Below are 12,197 nucleotides of genomic sequence, written 5' to 3' on the forward strand. Positions count from 1 at the left end.
ACATGGTTTATGAGGATAAGGATAAACTGGTGTTCTTAATTGTTGAGTCAATAGCTTGTTAGAAAGCAAATCTCAGCCTAACAATGGAGGAAATATATACCACATTTTAAAACTCACTATGTCTTATCCAAATGATGTTTTTATTGGGTTAGATCTCACTCAAAAGAAGTTACCCCCGAGGAACAAAAACTTATCCAATTCTTTTTTTTTTTTTTTTTTTTTTGTTAAAAAATCTCATCCAAAAGATGTTGCAACCAAAGAAGGAAAAAAAAATCATAATAGTTAAAAAAAAAAAAGGAAAATAGAAGCATATGATTTTTGTAGTGAGTATAAAATTTGAAAAAAAAAAAGAAAGAAAAAATTTGGAAGGGTGGTACATCAAAATTTAATGAGTTAGTTTTGTTATTTTTAAAGTTTTTAAAAAAGTTTTTTTTTTTTTCATAATTTTTTAAAAAAAGTTTTGTTATCCTAAAAAAAATGAGAAGAAATTAATAAAGAAAACTAATATTTTTAACCAAACTTTATTTATGATACCAAATTTGTCTTTATTTTTATAAAATAAAAATTTATGAAAAATGGTATGAAAGTAGGTTTATTTTTTTTTTTTCTCATTTCTCTAGAGACAAAGTATATCTTTTTTATTTTCTTTTTCATCTAACCATGTTCATTAACATAACTACCTTTTCTTTTCTACAGGAATTTGAACCCTCCCAATTTTTATATTAAAAAGTGATAGAATATCGTTAAATTACAAGTACAAAATGAAAATGAATTAGTTTAAAATTTAAATTCATTTATTTTAAATTTCAGTTCCAAACTAGCAGATGTTATTGCATGATCCACTCGCATTAGTTATACAGCTTTTAGGCCCTAAATTTACAATAATGCCCCACCACAATACAACAAGCTCAGATGGTCTATCAGACTCTCTCTCCATCACTGCTGAAGTCACATCACATGCATCATAAGTTATTAGGACTGAACAATTTCTGATTACCACGGCTCTTCTCAGTTCAAGACCCAAAACCCTAAAATATCCCTTCCCTTAAACCCCACCTACCACCACCGTCTCCGCCGCCATGCAGACCTCCTTAATCTCCCCACCACCAGGCACCACCACCACGACCGTCACAAGCACCACCAACACCGTCAAAACCCTTTTTCCCTCACATATCCCACTCCATTCTAGACGCCACACCTTCTCCCTCCGCGCCGCCTCCCCTTCAACAGAAACAGTGCCGCCGCCACCGCAGACCGTCACCGTTTCTGACCCATCTCACAAGCTCAACAAGTACAGCTCTCGCATCACCGAACCCAAGTCCCAGGGCGGTTCTCAGGCCATCTTGTACGGCGTTGGCCTCTCTGACGAAGACATGAGCAAGCCCCAGATAGGCATTTCGTCAGTTTGGTATGAGGGGAACACTTGTAACATGCATTTGTTAGGGCTAGCTGAGGCTGTGAAGGAAGGGGTTAGAGAGGCTGGCATGGTTGGGTTCAGGTTCAACACAATTGGGGTCAGTGATGCCATATCAATGGGGACTAGAGGAATGTGCTTTAGTCTTCAATCAAGGGACTTGATTGCTGATAGTATTGAGACTGTCATGTCTGCTCAGTGGTATGATGGAAATATTTCTATCCCTGGCTGTGACAAAAATGTAAGCTTTATATTATGCTGAATTTTATTTTACCATCAACATATTTTGTAATTAGTAGTGGCAAAATTTTTAAATTTTGTAGTCTGATTGTGATTTTGTTTATTTTTGTTTATACCTTATAGTTTTTGGGATTTTTGAGAAAAAATTTAAGCCATTCTGTTATAATTTAGATCTTATTTAAAGGGGTATATCATATATATATATGTGTGTCACAAAAATGTAAGTTCTTGGGTTCTTCATTGATTTTTCTATTGTGCAACTTTGTGGTGGTGGCAAGAAAGTAAGCTCTTGGCAATATGTTTGCGCTTTCTTCTATTCTAGATATTTATGATTTTCTTCACTAATACGAGTAGTCAATTTGACCGCATAACTAATAATTATGAATCTCTCATGTCCTTCTCCATCTCCTTTAAATTGACTCATACAATGTGGTTCTTGTTGAATGCGCTTAAAGTATTTATTTGCGTAATGGTAACTTCCAGCAGAAACCAGCATCAGCCTTTCAATGCAATGTTGCCTTTCTACCCGAAATCAAATGATGTAGTTAGGCTCATTTTTATTCCTAGCCAGCAATTGGCGCATTTCTAGTTTTCAACAGCTTGGATGTGCTTCAAGGGAGCATCTGGCAGAGCCTGATGCCAGAGCGGGTCACTGCTTGCTAGTTATGTCGGCCTCAGCTTGGCCTTCTGTGGGAACTCGTGTGTTCACAAAGGTTTTCTCGGTTGTTTTGGCTTTCTGTGGGAACTTGTGGTTTCACAAGGGTTTTCTCAGTTCTTCAATTTATTGTCTACCTATGCTATTGCTATTTTTCCTTGTCTGTGTATGCAGAACTATTACGAGCCTTCTTCATAGCAGTAAAATTGTAGGCCTACCTTCAATTTCCACCTTTATTGCTACTTACAGCACGCATGGTAGATTATAGTCACTTTGTAGCAAGGATTACAATAACTGTTAATTAATGCATTATGTTAAAAAAAAAAATTATATATTTTTTTACTATTTAAAAAAAATAAATTTAATGCCCTTGGATTATGATTTATTATTGATTTGTATTGAGAAGACACTTTTGCTTTCACTACAATTTTATATCAATAACTATTGTCACTACAAATTTTAAACCAACCACACCCCCCCCTTCTTTCCCTCCCTCCCTCTCGCTGTGTCTCACACACACACGGTTGCTCGATAACATTTTGCTTCTGAAAATTTGATTTTATTGTTCAACAGTCAATAGTTGTTGAGTTGCACTCCTGTTTTGAATACGATGTTACTAATTTTTGCAGATGCCGGGTACTATCATGGCAATGGGACGGCTGAACCGGCCAAGTATCATGATTTATGGTGGAACTATCAAGGTTACTCACCTATAGATTTTGTTACTGAATGTGCTTTATTGAATTTACTTCTTTATTCTTTTATATTGACATCAGACCTCTCACACACACACCCCTGCTATTCTGTTGAGAAAAGGATTTTTCATACTGGGTTGTGTCCATGTTAAATTTAGTTGAAGAACCTAAAAGTCATTGCTAAGAAATTTTAGAACTCATTTAGAAAGAAAAATGTGGTTATTTCTTTTATCATGTAATCTTCTCTGAAGGTGAAGAAATTGAGAATGTTATGCCAAACAGATGGCTTGAATTTTTGTCAGTCTTTGGCCTTTGTAAGGGCAATAGTTTAGAGTTTCAAATAAACATACATATAATTATAAGATCATATCATAATGAAAGAATTTTTATCTAGCCGATTATGGTTCTGTATCTTGGGATCTTCTGTTGTGGTAAATTAAGAAATGAAAAAGCACAAAGATGTAAAAAGACAATCATACACAAAGCAAAACTTCAATTTATGCGGTTTGGCTTAAAGCATACATACACTAGCCAAGACATTCAAGAAATTTCATTATTGAGATCACAAGTTGATGACTAACAAATTCCCTGCCTCTGAACGAATTTAGTTCTCTCACTCAAAACCCAAATAATGCATATAACAGGACTAAATACATGAATATCGATTTATAACTCCAAACTCCAAATGAAGTCTGAAAATTTGGTTAAAGAAAAGGGGCCGTGCCACCAAAAAAGGCTCTGGCCTAGCATCCCTTTTGGGGGCCATGCGCGGCATGCGCCTGGATCACATTTAACTTCATGAGGACCCACAAATTGTGAGGTAGCACATAGACTACACCAGAGAGATAGAATTCAAGAAATCATCGAGACAACTAGGGGGAAAAGAAAAAGAAATCATCAAGGCAAATTCATTACTTCATTTCACAGATCTTTTGTGCTCCTTTGGCATCTTTAAACAAAGTTTTACTTGCCAAAGAAAAAGAATGAAATATTGGAGTGGCTAGGAATATATAGCCTAGCACAGATAGGGGAGACACGAACAAATTGCTCTTACTGATTTTGTTGTTGATTTGGCAGGCTCGTTGCTTACGAAAATGATGACAATTATGTCATTCTTTTAACTGCAATTATGTGCAGTCAAAATGTTAGAAAAAAGGTAATCTGATAGAAAATACAATGCTATCATCTAGCCTAAAAGGCACATGCATCAATCAGATCACATATTACTCAAGAAACTGATTGCAACGTCTTAATATACCTTGCTTATGTTACTATACCACATTTCTTTCTTTGCCATTCTATTTTGTTCCAGTGACTATAGTCAAACATAATCTAGTCTGTAATCGTGTTAAAGAAGTTATAGTGTCAGAAAAACCCGAAGGAATCCAATCCAAAGGGAGATATCTTTTGTAAAATATTCAATTCATAATCACTGGCTACGTTTTGAAATCTGTTTGCTTGGGGGAAACTTGATGCAAAAAATGGAATCTTCTGATGGGTCTTTTGTTTCCATGTAAACTGTGAAACTTCAAAACTGGAACTAGGTTATGGGATTTCAAGGAGGTTCATGGATCCAACAGTATGTGTGCACCATGTAATTCATTGTCCTTCAGCAGATTTTATTTGATGAAGATAATGTTGCTCATCAATTCTTCATTTTAATTGTCTCATTTGCAGCCTGGTCATTTTCAAGGCCATACATTCGACATAATATCTGCCTTTCAGGTATGTTTCCTGTTTCAATATACCCATACTGCCATGTGTATACGCATGCATTAAATTGCATATGTTTATTTTATTTTCTTCTTGTGTCTTATTGCCTCTTAAAGATGGTTGAATGTGATAGGTGAAGAAAATTACTGCCCTATAGGGATGCTTCATTCCTTTCTTTCTTGTGGTATCTGGATTTGATGTAGTTCTGTTTGGTGGTTAATTTATCAAAGGTTGCTCTTTTAAGTGACTGGTTTGATTATTGGAGGGTTTGGTGATACCTCATGGTGTTGTTTTATTTTGTGAATTGTACCATTAGGGTTTTCTATTTGTTTGCAAGACCGTAATCTTGTATACATACATACATACATACATATATATGTATGTATGTATGTATGTATACAAGATTACGGTCTTGCAAACAAATAGAAAACCCTAATGTGTGTGTGTATATATATATATATACATACATACATATATATATATGTATGTATGTATACAAGATTACGGTCTTGCAAACAAATAGAAAACCCTAATGTGTGTGTGTATATATATATGATGGGAAATGGCTTTATAAAGATATTGATGAAAATCAAAGGAAAATACAGGAGATCCTTCAGCCGAAGGAAACTAAAACTACAAGAAACTGAAAACAATAATATATAAGAATATAATTCTTGACAAACTAATAACAATTTACAATCATCAAGGAGGACGTAGATGCCCTTTAGATGACTGCACAGTGACTGCCCCTCCAAGGAATAGAATTAATGACTGCCTGGATAGAAAGACACAATTCCATGATCTCTCTTATAAGAAATATTGAAACTCAAAATGCCTCTCCTAGGCTTTCTAGAAGAGAGAATTTTCACTTAACCTATTCCGAACAGTTTGAAGAATATGAGGGCCATGGGGTTTATTTATTTGTGTGTTTGTGTATATATACCTTCAATGTGAATTTGCCTTTGGATTTCCAGGAGAGGTGTTCATTAAGACTAAAGTTATCAGAATTTGACTGCTGGTTGGATTAGTGGACCAGCAAGACCATAGCCAGTCCGGTGAATTGGTAGGGCTACTTTGCCTGGCTTAGTTAAAAATGCATATTATTCATCAAAAAAGTATTAGAAGATTTCTCCAAGAAGAGTTGAACGACCTTAACATCATATTGAGCACTCCAACTTCTAGTTCACTGTCAGTGGTTTGTTAACGGATGCTCCTTCGAATATCTTCTTATGTACAAACTATTGATCACGCATGTAGCCCGGCAGAACTGAGTGATCTAATCATCAACAGTTGAATTAGTGCAGTGGTCACATGTTTCCATCTCTTATAACTATGATTCAGAATGCTTATGATAAGGTCATGAAGAAGATTAAAATGGGAAGGTTTTCCTTGTCAGCATTGGTATATTTGAACTGTCGTTCTTGAACGGCTCAGAGCATACAATATAGCAAATAAAATTTATGAGTTAAGTTTTCAGTCTTTCTGTAGTGGGACATCACAGATAATGGAAGAATGTATTTTATTAAATGTTTGCTTTTATTAAGAAGCAGTTAAGGATAATGAATAGACTCACCTAAGTGCTTTGTGTTCAAATTAATGTGAATGCCAACAAGAAACCACTCTACTTGTTTCAAATCCTGTATAAAAAAGTAGATTCATATAGTTTGTGTGGGAAGCCTAAGTTTTCCTTGTTAGTATATGGGTAAATTAGACTGACCTCCCTCCTTGATTGCCAAATTACATTGACCTCCCTCCTTGATTGCCAAATTACATTGACCTCCCTTTAAGTTTGTATCTTGATAACATGGACCACCCCTCCATTAATAGCAGTTAGTGGTCATCGCGGTAATTGCTGATGTAAGCAGCTTTTTTGTTTTTAAGTTCCTAAAATGCCCTTTTAGTTGATGTTTTGACAAAGTAATTAACCTCACTTGCTCAAACAAAATTACTGAAACACACTCCAAACTTGCCATTCCCTTCTTCCCAAAGCTCTTGGGGTCTCTTCAACAGGTCTCTGCAACCAAAATATTCTTAGCTCTCTATGTTGAATTGTCAATCTGCAATGGAGCAACTAAGCACATTCAACTTTGGTTGTTTTCTTCATCGTCACACTCTTCTCTATTGCTGTGTCGGCTCAAGATTTGGGTATGGCACCAGCGATGGATGCTGGAGCGAGGTGCTCACTACTGATCCCTGGAGCAATTATGTGCATGTCTCTGCCTACACTTATGGAGTTTTAGATGTCTATGATTGTTGATATATGTATGTGTGTGAGAGAGAGTGAGAGAGAGAGGCAATTGGTTAGGATTTTCTGATGTATTATATTTGTTTTACAGAGTTGAATAAAGCTTATTCTTATAGCTTGCAAATTTGTGTGAGATCTAATATTTTCTTATCAATTAGTTCTTGTTTACATTATTAAAATAAATATAATAATGACATACAGTAATGGATGAAGGATGGGCATGTGGGTTTATAACAGATACGGTAATCTGTAATCTGATTTTGAGAATGGAGGTGAAGGATGGGCATGGGGTTTTCTAACAGTATAGATTTGACAGATGGGTAATAAAATAAAAATAAATGTAATGAGGACAGAATCATAATTTTACTCTTTCTGTTAACGCCACCCATCATATATATGTTTGATAGGGGAGGCTAATGTAATTTGGAAACCAAGAGGGGAGGTTTGTGTATATTGACGATATTTCAGGGGTTGTCAGTGTAATTTACACTTAGTATATTGGAGGCTGCGGCTTTTGTCCAATCTCCATTTGAATAAACATATTAGGGCTGTAGCAGGAAATTCTTTTGCATACATTTGTTGTGATGAGAACTTGTTTCGTTGAGGACCCCGGTTTCACTATGGTAGACTTTGACTGATTTTCAGCTATCAACTATGAAAGAACGATTAATCAACTATGAAAGAACATTTTATTTCTTTGACTAATGTTAGTTATGTTATAGGTTTATGGAGAGTATGTAGGCGGTTCTATTACTGATGAACAGAGGATGAATGTAGTTCGTAATTCCTGTCCTGGAGCAGGGGCTTGTGGTGGAATGTATACAGCAAATACCATGGCTTCTGCTATTGAGGCAATGGGAATGTCACTTCCTTACAGGTGAAAAAATGTGCTTAAATACTCGTTTGGATTGGCATTTATTGTGTCCTCTACTTATTATTATTTTTGCTTTGGTCCCGAAAAGCTCTTCGACACCTGCTGAAGACCCTTTGAAGTTGGATGAGTGCCGCTTAGCTGGAAAATATCTTCTAGAGTTGATAAAGTTGGACTTGAAACCACGAGATATCATTACTCCAAAATCACTACGTAATGCAATGGTTATTGTCATGGCACTGGGCGGATCCACCAATGCTGTCTTACATTTAATTGCTATTGCAAGGTGAGGAGTGCCTTGTGCTGAATATCTAATTCCATTATTACATATAATGGATTGGCTTATTGTTGGATCCTTGGCAGGTCTGTTGGTTTGGATTTAACACTTGATGATTTTCAAAAGGTTAGCGATGAGGTTCCATTCCTTGCAGATCTTAAGCCTAGTGGCAAGTATGTCATGGAGGATGTACACAAGGTGTGCACAAAGCTATTTTTTTCCAGTAGAGTATCTCGTGCTTTTTAGGTTTTTGTGACTCTTTGCATGGTATTGCTTGGAATTCATGATGTTTTTCTCTAAGCTTTTAGATGAGGTGTTTATTGCCATGTTTGCTACTTTTCTTGATAATCTTTCTAACAATTACTGATACAGATTGGAGGAACACCTGCAATCATTCGCTATCTCTTGGAGCTTGGATTCTTAGATGGGGATTGCATGACTGGTATGCATATTGGAATTCATGAAACAATTTATAGCTAAATTGCAACTGGTAGGTTGTTTGTAATGTTTTTAATATTTACATAAACTACATTGCCGTTCCACAGTCACGGGGAAGACACTAGCTGATAATGCAAAGCTATTCCCTTCTTTGGCTGAAGGTCAGGTATGATGGCTTCCTTTTTGCCCTTCTACCTCCTTTGTAGCTGTTGATAAATAATTCATATAATTTGAGATAAATGATTTATCTCTTTCACTCTCTTCTAGCAAATAATAAGACCGTTGACAAATCCCATCAAGCAAACTGGGCACATCCAAATATTATATGGCAATCTTGCACCAGAAGGTTCCGTAGCAAAAATTACAGGAAAAGAAGGGCTATACTTCTCTGGTGCTGTGTTCCATTCCACATTTTTTATTATTATGATTTTCTTCTTGTTACCTGCTTGCCATTGTTTTGTTTTTTTGTTTTTCCTATCATTGTTGTTTTGAGTATCTTCTGTGCAGAAGAGCTATTGATTGTAAACTATTGTTCACCAGGTCCTGCTCTTGTCTTTGAAGGAGAGGAATCTATGATAGCAGCTATCACGGAAGATCCTACGACTTTTAAGGTATGTCCCCCTCCTGCGAATTGGTTTTGGTTCCTGTATAGTGTAATTTTTCTTTTTTTCCATGAGAATTACCTTCTAGTTTCATACTATATCAAGTGAATATCATTTTTTTTAAATATTTTTTATAAGTGTAAATTAGGTGAATATTATTGTTCTTGGGCTCAATAGAGTACGCGTTTTTCTTTTTACATTTTTCAGTAATAAAATTTTGTAGTAGAGCTTATGTTCAAAATGGGATATCTTTTCCTTTTCTTGGTCTGGAATGGGATTTATAGATCTGGAATTTTTCTTATTAATTATCATATTCCAGGGAAAGGTAGTTGTTATTAGAGGAGAGGGACCTAAGGGGGGTCCGGGCATGGCTGAAATGCTGACACCAACAAGTGCAATAATGGGAGCAGGTCTTGGGAAGGTATAATGATGTTCAATCTATGTGAGTTTGTGATAATTATTATTTCTTAATTGTACTGACTTGTCCAAACATTGTTTCTCTTTGGCATCTGGGTTGTAGCTTGATCTCTTAATAAATGCTTGTTTTTTGTGATCATATGAAGGTAGTTCCGCCCATCCCTGCCACATGGAACGATTTATTTTTCACCCTTTTTGGGTAATTGGTGTTCTGTTTTGGGGAGCAGAATGCGGGGAGAGTGTGAACTTTGGAGTTAATAAACACCTGCATGTGTGATCCTTAATAGACATGACTTCCTTTAACACTTGAATATTTTTTCTGTTATAAGATGATCTTTGTGAATGCACTTTCTGTTAATGCTTTCTCAGTACATGTTTCATCGACCTAACTTGACACTGCTGATGTCCTTTTCTTTCGTACATTACTTTGGATATCACTTTTGAATAATGCAGAATGTTGCATTGTTGACTGATGGAAGATTCTCAGGAGGTTCACACGGATATGTTGTTGGCCACGTATGCCCTGAAGCACAGGTATTTTTTTTCTTAATCATCTAGTTTGAATTGAATTTTACTGAAAAAAAAACTATTTCTTTCTTACATCTCTTAATGTTTACACATTCCTCTTCATAATGTAATTTGTTATCTCCTATTTGTTAGTCACTTGATCATTAAATAAGTAGGCTTTCTTGAGACAAATTGGGCAAATGAATATGGTATTTTTAAGCTAATAACGCATAAGGGTGCACAGGGAAAGGCCTCGATGAGAAATGCTCCAATGTATATTAACACCTATATGAAACCTGATTAATGGAAATATGGTCATGTGTAATTGATGGGAATGATATGTATCTTCAGTAATGTGAGAAAGATCATAAAAATGTAGTTTCATGTTTTTTTGGGTACCATCATTTACTTGGTGAAATGAATTTTTAGTTTTTGACAGTGATATAGTTTTGAGTTTGTTTCATGTCATTCCGCCGGACCAAAATTTTTCATCTGACCTTTTGCCATCTCTATACGGTCAAGGTCTTGAATGACAATGATGATAGTTGATTGTTTTGGTGTTAGACAATGTCATCTCGGAGGGACACAAAGCCCCTTTTGTTTCTCCGAAGCAGCACCGTCCTATTTTGTACCTTTTTCCCCTCATAAATAAACTAGCCATAGAACTCAAAACGGAAATGTCGATTGTCAATCTGAAAATCCATGCTTCCAATATTTAATGAGGAATATATTCCCCAAACTGGAATTTCTGTCAAATCAGAAGTGCTGAATTTGTTGGGGGCATTGGTGACATGGTGGGGAGGGGATGCGGAAGAAATTTTGAATGAAGGATATTGTGACATGGTGCAACATGGATGGACCATAATGGTTCATTGCAAATTTAAAACCTCAATTTTCTTCTATCAATCTTGAAGATGTTTACAAGGGCCTGAAAAGAAAAGGGACATCAAAAGACACTGGAAATCTGTAATGGCATAAAGGATACATGGGCATAAATGAAAGATAAGCCACCTAATTTAGAAGATTGAATCGACACCTTTTTCCTTGGCTAGTATAAATTGATACCTTATGCATGAGGATGTTATAAGCTTCCACAGTTCTTTGAGGAGTGCATTAAAAAAATTTCAGGAAGGTGGTCCAATTGGTCTAGTCAAAAATGGAGACATCATCACAATAGATATTCGTGAGAGAAGAATGGACGTTCATTTAACAGATCAGGAGATGGCCGAGCGAAGGATGAAGTGGAGTCCCCCTGCATACAAGGCTGACCGAGGAGTTTTGTACAAGGTATGCAAAATCTGATTTGATGACTATTTACTATGTAGGTTGTGACGCCTTTATTGAAGGAATATCTTTTTTTCATTCCAGTACATCAAGAACGTGCAGTCAGCTTCAAAGGGATGTGTGACTGATGAATAGTAGAGTTCGAATTTGTTAGGAAGGTATAGAGTGAATCTACAAGCCCGACTTATTACAAGCCACAATTCGGGCGCCTTGTTGCGGCTCTTTAGGGTAACTTTATGGTTGTTCCTTCCCCTGCAATAAGTTATGTTCATTGCGTTGAAGTTGATTAGATTGTACATTTTCTGTACAAGTTTTCATTGAAAGAGTTCCATGGATTTTTGGCTTTATAATAAATCAAATCTGAAAAAGAATATATATATATATTGATTAATTAAATCCAATGGCAGAATGCATGGAAATATTACTAACACTTGCCATTATTGTTCATTACACCTGTCAGTTCAAAATGTTTGGATATTCCATTTCGATTTCTTCTGTAGGATGGGTATTTGGTGTGTTGTCTAAGCCTTTGTTTTCCATAAAATTGTTGAATAGTATCTTATAAACCTTACGTACATATATTTTTTCTTTAGTTGGTACACACATGCCTTTATTGAGGCTTGAACCCTTAACCTCCTTTTGAGAGGTAAGGGCTAGATACCGTTAGGTCACTGGCCCGTTGTGTAGGCGAATGAACTATGAGTTTGTCATTTAAATCTAGTTTGCTTATGAGCATTTTGCTCCCCTCTTTATGTCAACAAAGCTCTTGGTTTACAGCCCAATAGTACATGTATGACTGTATGTGTAATATTTGTGTTTGTGTGTGTAATGTTGCTATG

The 12,197-nt window shown here is 35.9% G+C and overlaps 1 protein-coding gene across 1 annotated transcript; it reads left to right on the forward strand.

The window, feature by feature from the left end:
• The first annotated feature begins 957 nt into the window (after positions 1-957).
• On the forward strand, positions 958-11,754 carry LOC132274881 (dihydroxy-acid dehydratase, chloroplastic). Its single transcript, XM_059776229.1, has 14 exons — positions 958-1,655; positions 2,939-3,010; positions 4,682-4,729; positions 7,685-7,839; positions 7,925-8,119; positions 8,197-8,308; positions 8,483-8,552; positions 8,656-8,714; positions 8,816-8,939; positions 9,089-9,159; positions 9,470-9,571; positions 10,021-10,101; positions 11,203-11,361; positions 11,443-11,754. Exons 1-14 carry the CDS (start codon positions 1,080-1,082, stop codon positions 11,491-11,493), a joined length of 1,875 nt encoding a protein of 624 aa, XP_059632212.1. The 5' UTR covers positions 958-1,079; the 3' UTR covers positions 11,494-11,754.
• Positions 11,755-12,197: the final 443 nt, after the last annotated feature.

The sequence above is a fragment of the Cornus florida genome, unplaced genomic scaffold (assembly GCF_030987335.1).
Source record: "Cornus florida cultivar Cherokee Brave unplaced genomic scaffold, ASM3098733v1 CherokeeBrave_3.0.0_Hap2_Chr09, whole genome shotgun sequence".
NCBI classification, from domain to species: domain Eukaryota; kingdom Viridiplantae; phylum Streptophyta; class Magnoliopsida; order Cornales; family Cornaceae; genus Cornus; species Cornus florida.